We start from the raw sequence: 19320 nt of genomic DNA, 5'->3' as shown, positions 1-19320 counted from the left end.
CCAGCCTCTCCAGAAGAGACGCTTCTAATTATATGTTGTTTTTTTATTTCTAATATCTTTTTACTTAATTTTAAAAAATTTAGTTAGATTTTTTTCGTCGTACACAGCATAGATTGTACACTGCTTATGAAAAACTGTACACTTCTTATGAAAAATTTCTCCATGAAAATTTTTCCATGAAAAGTTAATTTAAGAGAAATACGAGAGCATACATTGCAATAGTCTCTCGAGTTCCATGACGATGAATCTTATTTAAGAAAATCAGCAGAAATTCCAAGAATCTAGAAGATTCGGATTGTATTTTGAGAGAGAAAATCTTCTAGCTCAATTATCCACAGTCACTGATTCCTACCTGAGCTTTTTTGGGAGAGCCTGTTTTCAAAATGCCGTGAGACAGCCTCCATAATTGCTCGCTTATTTGTATTAGACATAACTCGATGGATCACCAGAGGTGGTTGATATCCTATGTGGTGATAATAAACACGAGGAGAGGAACAGCAACATTATTATAGAAAACGTGTACTAGCTTAGCACCTGTCCACCAGCAACATGTTGTTCAATCCAAAGAAATTAGAAAGAAGAACGCTTACTTGAAATGTACAGTAAAGTATCCGCGTGACGCTGTCGCTTGAAGTTGACTTAAAAATTATAAAAGTTCATCTTTTATTCTCCCAGCACGATAGTCACTTTACTGGTAACTTTACGAGAAGGATAGTTCTAAGTAAAATCCCAATTAAAACCACCGAAATGCACTGAACAGTAAGAACAACACTAAACAGCACAACACAACAAGAACCGAACAGCACTAAACAGCACCTAACTACAATGAAGTATCAATTCAATAAGATACCGGGTGAGATAATAACCAATTTACTCCTGTTGCTGGGTTATTTAAAATATATTTCCTAATTTGACATAAATAAAAGCCGTTGATATTGTTCACTATTGGTAAAACAATATATATAGCAGCCGTACTGGAGTAAGCGATTGATAGGTAGTTCAGATCCCCGAATGTGAATTGTCTATAAATCGTTTATTCCAGAGAAATTTGTAAAGAGCCAGAAGAACACAACAAACAAAAAAGCAGCAGAAATTAAACAAAACTTCCATTTCAATACGAAATTACTTCCAGCAATAAATGGTGGCTCTAAAAAAGAAGACCATGTCTCTATACTCGTCTCCGGTTTCAGAGTTGAAAAGCTGTTGAGTGTTTCCAAAGTTGTACTTGAAAATTGGTGGCATTTTCCCACAAAAACAGTTTTAAAATGGGTAGATGGATGCTCCAACAGACAGTAAACCGTAATAAATTTGAATGATTTTGAGGGTTGGATGTTTTCATCCTCATAACAACAGATAAAAGTGAACAATGTGTAAAGTAAGCAACATACAAGAAATATTTGAGAATATTTGTTAAGTATTATAAAAGACGAGAAAAATCATTTATCAAATCGCAATATTTAGCATCAAGACTTTGTTTTTAGAGCTTTACGGAGATCTAAAGTGTTAAAAGTCAGCGAGTCTACGGTTACACAAATCATTTGAAGAGACATACACCCACATCTACACACACTGTGGGCAGGTGTGGGTGTATGTATACCCAACAACCCAAACATATTTTAAACAAGATATTTAGACTTGTCTTTAAGGTACTCTAGAAAAGTAGTTAAAACTTTGTAAAAATATATTTACATTTTACCCTACAATAATGGGAAAAAAGTATATTAAGTTACAGTTGACAACCTTAAGGTGCAGTTGCTTTAAAAAAGTAATAACCAATGTGTAAACCAAGCCATCAATCATAAAGTTATTGTATTAAATGTTTTAATGAATATTTTGGAGATTAGTAATTACGCTGGGTAATAGTTAGCTGCTTCATCAAATTTCCCATAAAATATCGTGGTCTGTCGACAAACAGTTACGATGCTTTTCTTATCTCAATTTTCACGTGGTTATAATCATTTAAAAACAAAAGAAATTCCTTTGTACACGTTTGCATTTAGTAAGCAAAGCCGTTAAAATAAATGAATTTAATTTAATAAAAGATCTTGTATTTTAAGTAACTTCATTAGCATTTTGTATCTGTATTATTTTAGCTCAAAAAATGTTAAAAATACTTTTGGGAATAGTTAAGTTAGTTAAAGTGTTAACATTTCCTTAGTTTTATTGAATCTCTAGTAATGCATAGCATCAAAGTTAAGCATTACTAGAGAATTCAAACTTAAAACCTTACTTTATATAAAACCTGTGTTCTATGTTTTTTTGTGTTTATTTTTTATTTGAGCTTTAATTTTGAAAGTGTCATAAAAGTCATAAAAAGTTTTAATTAAGATAAGTCAGTTAAATTTACTATCACGAGTTGCCTTTCATTTCGTACTTCGTTATTTGAAAAAGACGACTTCTTGTTTTAAAAAAAGCGACTTTAGTTTTAAAAAAAAAGCGACTTCTTGTTTATTCCAAACTTGAATTTCCGGTTTTATTGTAGACAAATCCGGTCGAAATATCAAGCATTTAGAACTACATGGATTACAGTGAAGTAAAATCTAAAACAATGTATTTTTAAATCTTTATTGTATTTTTTAAGGCTAAAAGATATCCTCGGATACATAAACAATTTTGGAATGAAAAGTGGAGAAACGAAAACAAATCTTGCGCAACTTTCAATGAAAATAATTTTTCTTCAGACAAAGTTACCATTAATCCACGGATAAAAAAAACAAGAGTTTACCGAAACATTCAATACAATACATACAATAAAATACAGTTTTTTTTTAAATACAGACTTTTTTTTAAATACAGATGCTATGAGTTTTAACTCGGAATGAAGTTTAAACAAAAGATCAAACAGCGCTTTTAGAGTTTTGCCCTGCAGAATATTCTCTCTCGAATTTTTAAACTTGACGAAAAAAAGAATAAAAAGTCTAAATTTGTTTAAATTTAAAAAAACTAAATTTTCGTTTTTAATTTTTTAATTAAGCAATTTAGGAATGTCAGAATTTCAAAGATTTTTTTTATAGAATTTCAAAGATTTTTTTCTCAAGATTTCTTTAATACAAATTTGTAAAAATGTGCAAGTGAGAATAATAAAGTGAATGTCAACAAGTCAAAACCACCATAAAAATCAAAGGAATCTTTATAATGTGTCAATCATACAAATTGTTCAACAGAAAATTTTAATTAAATGAAGAAAAACAATTATGCGAAACAACATATACCATAAATAATATTGTGAGCTCTAACATTTTAGCCACTGAGGTAATTCATAAATAAAGAGATAGCTAGATTTTAATGATAGCTTTTTTTCTTCTAATATACATATTTTTAACAATACCACCTGATACTTGATGCGATTGAAGTCGTTTGCTTGTATAAGGAAGTTGAAAGTAAACAAATAAGTCGTGGTCACAGATTAAGAGGAACGACAAACGAATCCACTTCTTCTAAAAAAATAATCAACTTTTACATCGTAGCAAATCTTGTAGCTGTAGGATGAAACTGTCAAATAAAGAAATGCTTATGGTTGTTTTGTTTGTAATTTTAAGCACAAAAAGCAAAGAAGTAAGTTCAAATAAAATAACGCCAAGAAATCCTCTCTGCAATGAAATAACGATAAACGAACCCAGTAATTTTTCTGTAAAACAGATTAATAAAAGGCGAATCAAATATGCAGAAAGACTCTCTGATTATTTTGACAAAAGTGCTGTGGATCAGGTTCGCTTCCCTCCTCTAATCCAACATGATACTCCTATAAAACCAACAAATTTGCGCAATGTCAGATTGCGGAGTAGAACAGGTTTTTACTTAGAGATTCTTGACTCTGGAAAGATAAAAGGCAACCCAATCGGAACAAATTACAGTAAGTTCTAGAAAACATTAAAGAAACATTTTATGTATTGCTCTATTAACACGTGCTTCACCTGGCCATGGAAAAGTGGTTTTAAATTATTTTCTTTTATTCGAGTCTAAAAAATTAAACACATTTATGGTGATCTGGTGTTTATAGCATTCATAACAGAGTGCGACAGTCAAAAATAATTTCAGAAGAATTAATTCTTATTTTAGTTTCCTTCTTTCTTTTTATTATTTTCATTCCAGTTGTTAATGGAGACATTGTATTAAAACTACATTAACTTTTTAGGTATTATGGAAATGCAAATAATATCATCGCGTGTACGAAGAATAAAAAGTGTTTTAACAGGAAGGTACATATCAATAAACCACAGAGGAAAAGTACAAGCAAAAGTATGGCTTCTTGTTCTTGTTCTTGTTTTTCATAATTTTTTGACGTCTTTTATTTTACGTTATCTTTAACCAAAGCAAACGGAATTGTTGAAACAAATCAATTGATTTTCAGACGTTGAAATTAAAGAGACACTTCTCTGTAAACTTCGACGTCTAAATGACAAGAGAAACCTATTAGTCCTACATAAAAGAAGTAATAGAAAAATAAAGATAAAGAGAATAAATTATCTAAAACAAGCTTGTCGATGACAAATGTTTGCTGGACTAATCTTATAACTGTTAAACAGGAATTTATTCCAATGTTTAATATTTTTAGTTTTGGTTTTTTAAGTCTATACTACATACTATACTATTATCTATTACACTATTATCTACTATGCGTATTATCTATTATCTACTACGCTTATTATCTATTAAACTATTATCTATTGTATATATTTTTTTTTACTCTGTGTAACTTTTTATTTTTATTTAACACCCTATTAAATTTTTCTTATTGAGTTTGAAGAATATTTTACTTTTTCTAACCTTTTACAAAGTTTCTATCTTTTAGGAAATTTTTTCAAATTATAACTTTAATAAAGAGTAAACTTTCTTAGATGAAGATAAGCTGCGAAGTTTACTTTTTGGAAGATATGCTACCGCATTCTTATTATTCATATATCTCCATCAAATATCCTAGAAAATCGACAGATCTGCCCTGGCTTCTCGGTTTAAAACATAAATATACAAATAAATCTTTCGGTGTACCGAGCCGTGCTTCGAGGACATTATTTGGTGACATCGAGACGCAGTTCTCCTTAATTTATTTATAACATTTTAAATTTAATTATAAAAATAAGAACTTATTTATTGAATGGTATAAGCTTAAGTAACTTAAACTAGATTTTATATATATTTTTCGGACTTGTATTTTATACATATAATTGTTCTTTCTCAATTTCCCAAATGGTCAGGGATATTTTGGCTTTTTTGTTTATCAATACCTGCTAAAACAATAAAAAGGAAACGTTAATGTTTAATTGAAGTACATAAAATATTTTGCTAGTAAATTAATACTCAAATACCCGATGTCCTATAACAGTAAAAGTTAAAACAAATAAACAGTTGAATAAATATACAAATACAGTTTTAGCTTCAGCACCTTGATTGATTATTAAAGCACTGGTTTCAGTTATTGTTTACCTTTGTTTGTAACGATATCGTGGTATTTTAATGTTTAAATTGTTCATTATAAATGATAATAAAGCCCATAGAAGTTTACATTTGCGGAATGGTTCTTTTTATAGTGATAATATTATCGAAACCAATCAACTGTTAGGTTGTTAGACTGCATATGACGTCCGTCTATTCAACCATTCCTAGTATTATTACCACCTTGGTTAATTAAGAATAATAACATTCTCAAAGCTTTTACTCTAAAAGATCTAAGACCACAAATGTTTAGGGACGTCCTCCATTTCAAATTTAATGGGTTCATCTTTTTCGGTATGATATAAGTTCAATCATAAAATATCTTTACGATCGATTGAGAAAAGTTTTCAGCAAACAATGTTTCAACATGTCATTTTTGTGCACGTCTGGTTGAACTTTTTTTGACGTGCAAGACGTCATTGTTTGAAACTAAAACAATGAAACACGTTTTCAAAAAGATTACCAAAGCTCTAAAGAATAGTTTAGCAACACAGAATCCGTTTTTTAATTAGAAGTCATTTTTTGCCAATAATAAACCTGACATTTTTAACGGAATGAATATAATGATCAAACTAAATTCGATTTAACTCACACTTCCTTACGTTATTCAGCTAGATACAACAGCTCTTAAGTATTTTCGCCTCGCTGTTAATTTATCTTTTTATCTTCAGGAATAAAAATAAAGCTTTATGAGTGAGAGTATAAGAGGTTTCTATTAAAAGCAAAACATTTTAAATCAAATGACGAATTTTTAAATTTGTCATTTACTGTTTACCTTTAAGCATAATTTTGTTTCAGAACGGAAGTTGTAAAGTTTACATCTTTAATATATATTTGGTTTCATGTTTTTATTCATTGTTTCTGATTTTCTGCTCGTGAATGTATTTCGCATTCACATGCTGAAATTAATCAAACGTTTGAATGTATGCAGTTGAAGTTTAGTTTAGTTGAGCACTTTTAAAACGCTGCGTTTGCTTGTTAATCCTAATCCTCAGAAGAGGCTCTTTAACACAACGATGACAGTGATCGAGTGATATCTTAATATATTTGACAGGTATTGATTGAAACTTAAAATATACGCATTCTCGTGGTTTTCGGCTTTTTTGATAAAAGTTTATTGTCCTATTTACTTTAGAATCTCTTCATGAAAATAAATAAAACAACTACAATAGAAAAATGTTATATTTTGGTAATCTGACATAAATATTAAACATGTTGTATACTGATCAATCTGATTTAAATTTTAAACAGCAATTATTATATAGTTAATATTTAATTGTATCCATTATCTGTTAACAAATCATGCACTTCGTTAATACTTTAAATCACAATGATTAGTACACAATTATCTTGTTAAGATCCATTATCATGATAAGACAGATTTTGTATATAAAATAAACTTAAAACCAAAAACATCAATAGAAAATTTTATCAGAATAGTTGATTAGAATAGTTATCTATATTTTTGCAATAAAACTTCTTAAATAAAGGTACTTCAATTTATGATGTATTATTGAGGTAATAGAGAACTTCTTACCACGGCATCAAATATACATTATTCGTTTAACATATAATATTATCTTTAGTGTCAACAAAATGCACTTTCAATGATGATCTAATTAATTTCTAAGTTTATACAACTGTTTTACGCCCATTTATTTGGCTTTCGTCATTATTTAGTAATATAAAATATGTAAATCAGCAATTCCCACGAACGGTTAAAGCCCTTAACCCCAACCCTAACCTTACTCCAGATCATAATGAAATTATATTTTCTAGAATGTAAAATAGTAATAACAATGACGTCTTGCACGTCAAAAAAAGTTCAACCAGACGTGCGCAAAAATGACATGTTGAAATATTGTTTGCTGAAAACTTGTCTCATAACGGATCGTAAAGATATTTTATGATTGAGCTTATATCGTACCGAAAAAGATGAACCCATTAAATTTGAAATGGAGGACGTCCCTAAACATTTGTGGTCTTAGATCTTTTAGAGTAAAAGTTTTGAGAATGTTATTATTCTTCACTAACCAAGGTAGTAATAATACTAGGAATGGTTGAATAGACGGACGTCATTTGAGACAACTCCTTTGTTGTCGTCTTACGCAATCTAACAACCTATGTTGATTGGTTTCGATAATATTATCACTATAACTTTTTTTTAAATGTGTTCTTTTATCCGAACAAGAATTTTCGGCGAATATCAACTTTTATGTACTTTATTATCATTTATAATGAACAATTTAAACATTAAAACACCGCGGTACCATTACAAACAAAGGTAAGGTAAGAATTCGCGAAACTGGATTCTTTTCTGAAATGAGGAAAGCAAAAATTCTTTGTTTGAAATAGTTTACTACTTTTAATCTTAACAGTTGTTCGTTTATTTTCGTATTTTAAAGAACAATTCCCTTTAACATAGAGTCAAAAATGTTATAAAGCCTTCGTTAAACTACGAGGTTCGAGATAACGTAAAAATTATCATATCACGAAAATATCTTCGTAATTATAAAAGAAAACCACAAACTTTTAAAATGCGCCTTCGATTTTTAAACAACAGTAAATTTGTTAAACAATTTTAACATCAATTTTTTTTTTTTTTTGAAATACGAAAAAGTTCGTGTAAAAAAAAGATTTCTTTTACAACATCAAATTCCCTAATAATAGATTTTGATCAAGTAAAACATTTTTTTTTTTAAATATAAAAATGTTATATGCAGAAAATAGTAATTGAATTCTTCATCCAAATTGTTTCTTTCAAATTTACAAAGAAAAATATCACAGCATATTTTTTTCTGTTTCAAACAATGTCTTACAGTCAAACAAAGAAGAGGCGTGAAAACTTAAATCGTTTGTTTTTGCGAAGTTTAGATTTCTGTTTTTTATTTTATAAATATCATTATAAGTATCAAATTTAAAAGATAATGAAAACAAGAAACTTCTTTTTAACTAAGGTATAAGTTCATGGAACTATAAACGAAAAAATAAATTTTTTTCTTATTTGAAACGCCGATGCTTAATTTCTTTACTTTGAGAAGCAATGAATATTGTTTTTTCTATAAACTTTTTTTTATAAAAAAACTAAAATAACAAATTTACGTATAAATATAAACTTGTCAAAAACTTTCTTGTTTTAAACACATAAAGAGTTCTATTTTAATAAACTTTAGAAAAAGTTATTTGTTTTAAAAGATTAATATAGAAATCTGTACTTTATTTAGTTATTATTTCGTTATTATTCGTTATTATTCGTTAAAAACCGAAAAACCAAACGCCAATGTTTAGAAAAAAACTAGCAGGTTTTAAAATGGAAGTTTTTTTACAAATCAAAATGGAAGACTTCTTAATACTAAAACGAAAGAAAAAATAATAATTAAAGTATCAAAGTACGAGTTCTGTTTTTCTCTACAGACTTTAGTTTTAAATACTAAAAGTGGTATAAATTTAAAGGCGTTTCCATGAATTCGTAAAAGTAAACAAAATTGAAGTGTTGAAACTGGTTAGAAAATTAAAAATTTTCTGAAATTTTTTCAAAAAACCAAAGCAAATCTTTATTTTCAGCAACTTTTATATTGTGGATTTTGTTTATCCAATAAATAGTTAAGTAAAAAAATGAAATCCTTGTACATATATACCTACGAATTAGCAAAGTTTAACTTTTAAATAAAAAATTTGTAGATTAATTTTAAAATCTCCAATTAAATGAATGTAAAGATAAAATGGTACTTGTCCTAAAAATATACAGATTAAAAGAAAAAACAAAAATAAAAACCCTTAACTTTAGATACCAAAAACTTTTCTTAAGGAAATACATAAACTTTTTTCCAATCATAAGATTTTTTCCTTAAGTGTACACACACACACACACACACACACACACACACACACACACACACACACACACACACACACACACACACACACACACACACACACACACACACACACGCACACACACAAGTTATTATAAAAACTATCACTTTTACTGTTGTTTCATGCAATTCTGTTACATGTTTAAAAATGATAAGTATTAGCGTTTTAATGAGATTTTTTCAAATTAGATTACTTTGCGTTGACCGAAAATTAAAAGTGGTAACATTTGCTTCTTCTTAAGACGACGATCTTTCATAATGTTCCATGAAAAAAGGATGTACAAAGATGAAGGTAGCTCCGAATAAAAAATAATAATATCGGTCAATTCTATACCACAGAGATTGAAGACAGTTTCAGATATGATAAAAAAAAAAACAAAAAAAAAAACAACAAAACATTGAATTTTATTTTTACCTTTTTTTTTTTTGATTTTTTAACATTAAACTGAGCACAAAATGCTCATAAAGGTTGGTTGAATACTTTTTAACGAAAATAATAATTATTTAAATAATTATTATTATACTCATTTAAATCCAATCAAGCACGTGATTAATAGATTGGGTACTATTTCACATTGTGGCACTGTGTTAACAGTAGTGGCAAATAATACAAATTCAACCTTTTTATCAAAATCGTTGTAGTTGTGTTCAAAAATAAAGTATTCAAAATTTTTGATAATATTATCAAGTGTTCGAGAAAATTTTATTTTGAAATTTTCGAACAACTTTATGCTCAATTAAAATTTGCACGTAAGTTCTCATAATCATAACTTAATGCTGCTAAAATATTTGTGTACATAATTTTTAATATTAGTTTTTCTGCAAAAAAACATTAAAAAAAACATTAATAACAATAATAACATTATCAAAAAGCTCAGGTTAGCACATGATAAACTTATAAAGTTAGGCATTAGAATATTTAATAAAAATAAGTTTTAAGTACCATTTGAATATTTTGACAAACATAAAGTTCAAAAAACGTGTTAAGATTTAGCGCTTCCATTTCAATGAAGCAAATGCCTCAATCGCCTCATCTTTAATAACGGTTCTGATCGTCTTTGTTTAAATGAAGTTTTTACTGTATCATCAAAAAGTAATAAACCCTCTGCTAAAGATCTTTAATTAATAAGTAAAGTACTGCTGTACTTTTTTCAAGAATTTTTCAAGAAGCAATTAAAGGTGTTAAAAATTTAGCGTTACTGGAATTTTGCTCACTTCTTTTTCATCATTATATTTTTCATTATCCTTATACAAATGATTTATTCTCAGTGAAAAAGGATGAGGTGTTTAATTTATCCAAAAGTAACCATAAATTATGGTATTTTCGTTCAATGAAGGCAAAATGGCGAATATAATAATTTTGTTGACACTTGAATCTTTGAAATCTTTGCACGCATACCCGTCACACTTGCTTAGTTTCTCTGGAATTTTATGATACTTTAACTCTGGTTTTAAGGTTATTGACAGTGTAACTTTAAGGAATCCCTGTTCATCATCTACACTTAATTTGATATCAACATCATTTGTTCTTTGACTTCTGTGATGAAGTACCATTGTTACAAGCTCTTCAATGTTGTTGCAATACACAATAAGAGTATATCTTTTTCTACCGACTATAGGTATATCTTTTCTATCGACTATACATCCATAAAAAATCAAAATGAATGATACAAATTGCAATCTAGCTATCCAAAAATATTTTTTTTGGTTATAGTTTACATACCTCTTTGCTTTCATTTCATTCTAATAGCAATGGGAGTTTATCATAATTGAATAATTCTCCAATCATTTCGTTGTTCTCAATCAGTTTAATATTGAAACCAGATTCCACGCTTTTCCATCCTGCCTCACTTCTTAGAAATTGTGCAACTTCAATCATGTTGCGATTTCTTAGAAATCATAATGAAGTTATTACAAAAATTGACTTTGAACTCATAACTTTTAAATGTATTTTTTATAATTTTTAAATGTATTTTTAGCAACAAAAACTTACCTGGAATGTAGTTTTAACCCCTTAACTGTGGCGTAATTTTAAAAATTGCTTTGTTATTTAACGGCAAAATATTTTTGTTAACGATTTCTTTAAACTGTTTAATTAATTTTCCGAATCAGTTCCAAAATGCAGAAATACCTGTCAGACACATATAAGCCTACAGTTCCAATAAACGGATATATCCGTCAGACACATGAAGAGCAACACCCTTGAAAGGCGGATATATCCGTCAGACACAGTTAAGGGGTTAATTGAAGTTTGTTCAATTTTAAAAAAAAAGAAATTTTTCTTAACCTCAGTCTTTCCGAAAGAGACAATGAGTTGCTTTGGACCAAAAGTTTTCAAAGCTAAGAGGTTCCCTGAGTCATTTGTGCTAAAAACTTTAATAGAACTGAACAGAACTTTTCCTTGCGTTGTTGGGGATGTTGATTTTACAATGGCAGTCAAATTCTTTTGTCTTTCTAATTATGTACAGGGATTGGAAGCTTTGTCCCACTTGGGCATTGCAATCTTGACAAATTAGTCTTTCTGCAGTTTTATTTGAAACATCTTCAGCGCCTTGATAAACAAGTTTTCCCGACACACATTCAATCGTTGGGGCCAATATTTTTTTCATTTTTGATTTGCGCCCATTTTCAAAAATAGAGTTTTGTTTAACCACCTTAATTCTAGCTTTGACAATGCAGTAGAAAAGCAACGTTAATGGCAAATAAACTGTACGTTACGCGTAAGCTAAACAACGTTAACAAACGTTACGCGTGAAAAACCTCAAGAACGACTAAGAAAAAACAGTGGCAGTTTACGAAGGTTTTGATAAGCAAATAGATGATGTCATAAATCAGTTTAAAATTTCCTTTTCTACTATTAATTGATACACTCAGGTGATTTAAGGCCAGTCCAAATTTTTATGGTAGTTCGTCCTACCTTCTACAACTCCTTTTTAAAAAAAACTGTTTTTGAAAATTTGTTGTCTAAGCTGAATAATACTTAGCAAAAGTTGGGCTGAGTTGAAAAAAATATTATTGACAAAAATATGGTGGATGACTCATATTGTCCTTAAACTTAAAGATGAATGTTTCAAAAAATAATGGTTTAAATTGTTAAGCACAACTTTTCTAGTTATCTACAAGCTAAAAGACATCGATATTGAATTATATTGTTTTTTCATACTTTGATTTAGAAGGTAGGGTAGAAAATCCGACATTTAATAATTTCTTTCAACGACGTACAATGAAGTGTCGAGAACTCGGTAATACTTAGCGATTTTGTTTTAAAAGGCTTTTTGATGACCGCATAAACAGAATGGTTTCTGTCGGTGGAAATTATTCGTAATAAACAAAATAGAGCGTGTGGTCACCATATATACATATAAATATACATATTTATATGTATATATAGTGTTAATATAATTTATTATTTTTAATTGGTATTTAGAATTAAAAAAATTTGGTTCATAAGTTTGCTCATTTGTTTTTATAGTTTTTTAAAAGGTACTTATTTTCATGTCTGCATTTAGAAATAAGCTCAGTTTTTTTTATTTAGTAAATTTTCTTGATCTAAATAAGTAATAATTTCAAACTTTTTTGTTAACAAAATATACATTTTTGAGATTTGTTTTATAGGTAGGCGCAGTTTTTAGAATATACCAGTTTAATTTAAAGTTAATATTTTTTCCTTTTAGTTGCCAAATATATTTTGACAGCATAGTCTCTTTTGAGTTTTTTTCATGATTTTTGTTATTTTTTAATGTAGTTGATGGAACTTCCTGGTCAGAGAAATCAATTACTATTTTACAATGCTTTCTATATAACTAAAAAAAAATTATTTACAAGTATATTTTATAATTATATAGAAATGTGATTTATTTTACTATAGGAGGATGGATCCTGCTTAAATACAACACATTGAAATTTGACTGATAGCATGTTTAATTTGTATAGTAAAGATAAATAAATCTGGAGAAAATAAAGAAAAAGAAAATGTTTATTTAACAAAAATGAAAATATTGCGAGAAAGAAAAAGATCTAGATTGAAAATAAATTAATAAAATCAGCAGTAGTCTTTAGTAGACTGTTGACACAACAAATTTAACCAATTTGTTTGGAAGAAATGGAAATAGATTTATTAAATTCTTTTGTAGTAAAGTTATTATTATTCAAAATACATTATAAATCAATGACAACAAATGGTCATTAGTTGAATTAACAAGTAATTTACATAAATTCATTAAAAGCATCTAAATAAGTTTAAAGATTATGGCAATTGTTGAATGTTTATATACATCAAAATGAATTGGAAAAGCCTTTGAGATTGGTTTTAAAAACATCCTTTGTGGTATTATTGGAGTAATAGTTTATATTATAGTAATAAAGTTTTGTGAAATAGGATATGATTTGTACTGATTATCATTATTTAATTTATCATAATTTTTTATTCATTTTATTTTAACAATAATCATCCAGCCAATTGATTTATTAATTTTTTGTTTGTTTAGATATTATCTAGATTATCTAGATATTGTTTAGATATTTTATATATATATATATATATATATATATATATATATACATACATACATACATACATACATACATACATACATACATACATACATACATACATACATACATATATACTTGCTGCCAGTTTCTCTTTTTTCAGAAGTCTTTCTATTTTCTTGTTCTTTAAGAACATTGAGCACTTTCTATTTTCTATGTTCTGTTTTGAACATTGAGCACTAATTTAGTAAAATACACTAATACAATTTACATCCAATTAAAAAATCTATTGCAAATAATAAGTATTCAAGATTTGAATATTAAATAATGATGTTTGTTATAAGTCATTATATTATATACTAATTCATAACATGTTATGAACTCATGATATACTCAAAAAATTAGAAAACTTTCTTGTCGGACTTTTTTAGTTACCGCTTTATTATAAACGTTTAGAAAAATCCCGCGGGATCTGAACGGCACAATTTTACGTCACCCTCAGATAAACGAAACAAACCCGAAATTTACGGAGACTGGCCTTAAACTACATGAGCAGCCTTTAACTCTTTAGATGAAAGATTTATTTTATGTGGCAAGCAGGGCTGTGGAGTCGGTAAGCTGCTGTTCCGACTCCAACTCCGACTCCTTAATTTTATCATGGACCGACTCCGACTCCTTCATAAGTAACCAATTTGTAACAACAAATAGTTGTTTGTTTTACTACAGTTATTTGTTTGTAACAACAAATAACTGTAGTAAAATGTTAACATTGGCTATTTCATCACTGATACAAATAATCCAACCACTTAGCGCTTTAAACAATATTTATAAGAAAACAATTTCTGAACAAACAACTTTTCTGAACTCTTGTTATGCAATAAACTCTTATGCAGTCGCTAATAACATTATGAATTTGTCAAAATCATGTTTGAAATGTTGTCAGTTGGACAATATTTCAAACATGAAAGAGCTTGTTCTTCTTTAAGTTCATATTCTTTAAGAATCTTTTCTACTAAGACTTGGAGAAATTCGCTGGTGTGATTAGTTTTGGCGTCTTTTACTGCCAATGTCTTGGTAACTGCTTCATTTTTTTCAAAAAAGAATTAAAGATTGATTGGAAAATAGCTCACTCTGTTAAGAAACACAAAGCGTCCCTTGAGACATTCATTAAGTTCTTCTCTTTGTTTAACAGCTTCTTCAATCACTAATTTTCTAATATTCTCTCTCTCCAGAGAAACAAAGTTAATTGAATACTTACAGTCTTTCTATTTGTGGAGCAACTCTTTGGTGTTTGGTGGTGGCACGCCTATCTTTCTACTAAGAATATGTAGCACAGTGCCAGACAATTTAAGTCGGGAGTTAGGGGATCATGAAGTTATATAGTTTAAGGGAAGGTAGAGGAGAGCGCAAGGGAGGTGATATATGATTCTCAGTGATAAGCAGCAAAATACCCTATTGCTTATCACTGTTTTAAAGGCCTAAAAATAACATGTCAAACTCCTTGTCCTCCAGTTGTTGCAAACTACAATTCCCATTGTGTCTGGATATCCTACAGCTTTCAGACCATCCTGGGACTTGTAGTTTTGTAACATCTATAAAATCCTTATGAAAATTATGAAACTTTGAAAGATTTTTTTTAAACCGGAGTCGGAGTCGGTACAATTTTTCCGACTCCGACTCCGACTCCGACTCCAGCCAAAATGAGCTCCGACTCCGACTCCACGACTCCGACTCCGACTCCACGACTCCGACTCCGACTCCACAGCCCTGGTGGCAAGTCTGGGTTTTTATTCAGTATTGGCAAATTAAGCTCAAAAATGTTAGCAACATCGAGGAAACACTGCAGTGAAATGCAAATTTATTTAACTGATGATAATGTCACGGGGACTGATGCAAGTGACATAGCAAGTGAATTGATTATGCATTCACTGGTATCAGAATCGAGGTACGACCTAGCTATGCTTGATACATTGAAATTTGTTTACAAAAAAGGAGTGGCTGAAGTATTCCCAAATTGTTACGAGCCGGATCTGTTTCAATAAGAATCAAACATTCCATTTTACAACCAGTTTTTGTATTGATTAAAAAATGAGTATTTGAAATAATTCTGCCTTTTCACACCAAATTATTTTTGTTGCAATTAATAAGAAGATGGTTTTGGTTGCATTTTTTAAAACAAAATTCGTGCATTCAAAACCAACATTCAGACGAAACACATTTTGAGGTTCTGACCTCAAACGAAAAGAAAGCCTTGGTCAGGGAATCCAAGCAGCATCAAACAAATAAGAGTTTAATTTAATGACATTGTCTGCCAAAATGCACTAAGAACTCATAGTTAGTAAAATGCACTAAGAACTCATAGTTGGTAAAATCAAAGCTACCTTTTTTTATTGGCAGCCAAAATTTGAACTTAGCTAAGTTTTCTTGGCAACAAAATTTAGAGAGTTTAAAAATTCTTATAGAGCTCACTTCCTCTTCTGGGGGATGCACAATTATTCAGAAAGTGTGACATAAAATTTTGATATAATCGAATAAAAGTGGATTTATTTTTAATAAGGTAGCTTTTTTATAATCACTGCAACACAGGTGAAAGACTATTGCAAAGGGATAACATATCACAGATTGTATTGCTTTTAATCTTTTTTTAAAAGTATTTACATGTTGATAACGACAAGCTTTCAGCTAGGGATTGCAATCCCGCATAGCGGGATCCCGCAATCCCGCGGGATCCCGCATTAATTTAGCGCATGCGAGATCCCGCAAAAACTACTGCGGGATCCGCGGGATTTGCAGGATTTTGAAACTATTCATGAATTCCATCGTGACGGAATCACCGATTTGAGCTTATTTTCCACATTTATGTTATAAAAATAAAAAAACTGTAATGTGCATATTGTTATTCTATATGATATATGTGTTTGTCACACATTGGCCTGAAATACTTCTAATACCAAAAAACTATAAATACATAATAATCATATAATATTAATATAATAATATGCGTGACGGAATCACCAATTTATGGACAAGCATTTTATGGTACATTATTATAGTAACACATTTCTGCTCTCCTATTTAAATTTGCTTAACTTCACAAGTGTATGTGTGTGTTAAAATACATACCATTTGCAAATAATTAGAAACAATTATAAATTATTTAATAGATAATACTATATTTATATTAAAGTATGTGTGACGGAATCACATAAATGGTGTGACGGAATCACCTATTAGCCATACTAACAAACACCTACTGTCTACTCACTGTAATATTTCAAAAGGCGAGTCAATAACATGACTACAGAACAGTTAACCATTCTTAATCAAATTAGACAATTAGCATTCATTCAATTAATTAATTAACTATTTTATTTATTAACTATTTAAGCTTTAGGAATAATACTGACAGCATCCACAGTCGGTGGCGTAGAAATAAAATCCATGCTAGGTGTTATAGAAGTTAAAGCTGGAGTGATAGTTTCTGTTGTAGTTTTAATCATAACATGCTGTTTTACATTCACAGCATTTGTGTACATCTTACACTTAACGCTGTTCTGTTGCGGAATAACACAATGAACAGTTTGTGTACCTGGAACAGCCGGTACATCACTCCACAAAATATCAGCATTCAGCTCATTGCATTTGGTTTCAATTTCATTAGGTGAAATGACAGTAACATTTATATTGCTCTGTACAGATTTAACAGCAGCAGAAAATGATAAAGCATCTCGTATTACGAACTTTCTGGATAACACTTGACGATGGGCAATTCGCTTCGCATTGCCACCTAGCGCATCATTTGGCCCTTTGCCATGACTGGTTGCAAAGTAATTCCACTGTAGCTGTAGATCAGAAACTTCCTTCAATTTTATAGACAGAATAAATACAAATTTACTTTTGTACTGACTACTTGGTCCATCGGTCCATATCTGCACAGTATCAACTGTGGGTAAAGACAGCTTGATAAACTCGAGAATTTTCGCAATATATGCGGCGACGGAATGTTTTTCATGATCACGACAGTCTGAGACAAATATTTTTGAAATTATTTCAGAGCGATGCCAAATCATAATCGTGTATACAGTTATTTGTTTTTGTTTCCAGTGTACTGACTGGATCTCGTCCTGAAAAGTCGCAGTATAGTTTTCTGCGAAATCCATCTGCAAGATACAAGATGTACTGTCAGGCAACTGTGCGTCAGCTTTCTGTGATTCGTAAGATATCGCTTGTTGACGTTTTATGTAAACATGTTGTAGAAAGGCAATAAGCTGAGATGAGATCAAATCAATTGCATCTTGAACACTACCTTCCTGCAACTCTTTTACTAAATAACTATCATTGTCCTGATTCCACTGATACCAGGTCACTGAATCATCAGTATTCTCAAGTTTACTGGTGAAATTTTCAGTAAAAAGTCGAAAATCTTTGCACATACCGCATTTGTTAAACATGCAAGCTTCTTGCTGTGAATTACATACACAATTTGATACAAATTCATTTGAATACGTCGGAAATATTTGTGGATATTGACGATGTAAACAGTCCAGTAACAAAATAATGTTGCTATGGTATTTGCATCCGCATACGTTTTGTGGCATATCACTGGTTAAAAGTACGTTCTTTGGACGCATCGAGGCAAACTTGGATTTTTTGATAATGTAATTTGGAAATTCAGATTTAAAAGTCTGGTATGCTTCAGCAACAGTCATTACAAGATGACGTTTTTGCATTTTAATTTTGCCGCTATTTGAATAAACTGTAACGACGTCTGCCTTTCCGGGCATTACTCGTGAAATACTATCATTATTATAAAAGTTAGTAACGCATGAGTAATCTGCTGTTGTCACTAATGAAGGACCCTTTACTTCAATATTCAAAATATCACTGGCCAATTTTCGAACTACGGCTGCTTTTTTTCGAGGACTTTTGGGAAGAGCGTTTTCCACTCTCCTTCTTGCTTTTCCAAAGGACGATAACGATTTGTAAGGAAGTTCATTTTCGATTGCAGTAAAAGGTGTAGCCAAGGAACGAGATTTATTAACACGCCATTTACGAGTGGCCAGCTTTGCTCGCTTTTTAAAATCAGCTGCCTTTTCGTCGTCCATTTCTGAGCGCCGTCTCTTCTTTCGTAAACAATCCTTTGCTCTAGCGGCTTTGAGCATAGCAGAGTTTTCTTTAACTTTTGCACGGTGTATTCGCTGTCTTTCGACATCACTCTTTGGTGGCATAATGTTTTAATTAATAATTAATAAATTATATCTACAATAGAAAATTGATGCAGCATAGTTGTAAAGAACAATCCTAATAGTAGATATATTTATTGGCAAATAATATAAAGGTAAAACATTAGAAAACTCCGTACAAATTAAGCATGTAAAATTGAAATTAAAAGTGTGTGATTCCGTCACGATATTGCGTGATTCCGTCACGATATTGTGTGATTCCGTCACGCACATTAAACATTTATTCGCATAAACAATATATCCAATATTCATACAATTTATTCCAAATTTTAAATATT

At 29.9% G+C, this 19320-nt stretch overlaps 1 protein-coding gene and 1 long non-coding RNA gene across 3 annotated transcripts; one reads left to right on the top strand and one right to left on the bottom strand.

The window, feature by feature from the left end:
* The first annotated feature begins 3266 nt into the window (after positions 1 to 3266).
* On the top strand, positions 3267 to 5302 carry LOC145180280 (fibroblast growth factor 7-like). Its single transcript, XM_080055145.2, has 3 exons — positions 3267 to 3853; positions 4136 to 4239; positions 4839 to 5302. Exons 1-3 carry the CDS (start codon positions 3487 to 3489, stop codon positions 5052 to 5054), a joined length of 687 nt encoding a protein of 228 aa, XP_079911271.2. The 5' UTR covers positions 3267 to 3486; the 3' UTR covers positions 5055 to 5302.
* On the bottom strand, positions 3780 to 6091 carry LOC149891087 (uncharacterized). 2 transcript variants are annotated; one of them, XR_016451360.1, is made up of 3 exons: positions 6026 to 6091; positions 5384 to 5862; positions 3780 to 4392 (listed from the first exon to the last, which is right to left on the bottom strand). It is a non-coding gene; the product is annotated as an uncharacterized LOC149891087 (long non-coding RNA). The 2 variants fall into 2 exon arrangements; XR_016451359.1 differs by having other exon boundaries at positions 5425 to 5862.
* Between the last annotated feature and the right edge of the window lie 13229 nt (positions 6092 to 19320).

This window comes from Hydra viridissima, unplaced genomic scaffold (assembly GCF_058129835.1).
Source record: "Hydra viridissima isolate aposymbiotic clone 2 unplaced genomic scaffold, HvirCarnegie_v1 scaffold_3, whole genome shotgun sequence".
NCBI classification, from domain to species: domain Eukaryota; kingdom Metazoa; phylum Cnidaria; class Hydrozoa; order Anthoathecata; family Hydridae; genus Hydra; species Hydra viridissima.
The sequence above is the reverse complement of the archived record's forward strand: the minus strand, read 5'-3'. Positions and strand labels throughout refer to the sequence as shown.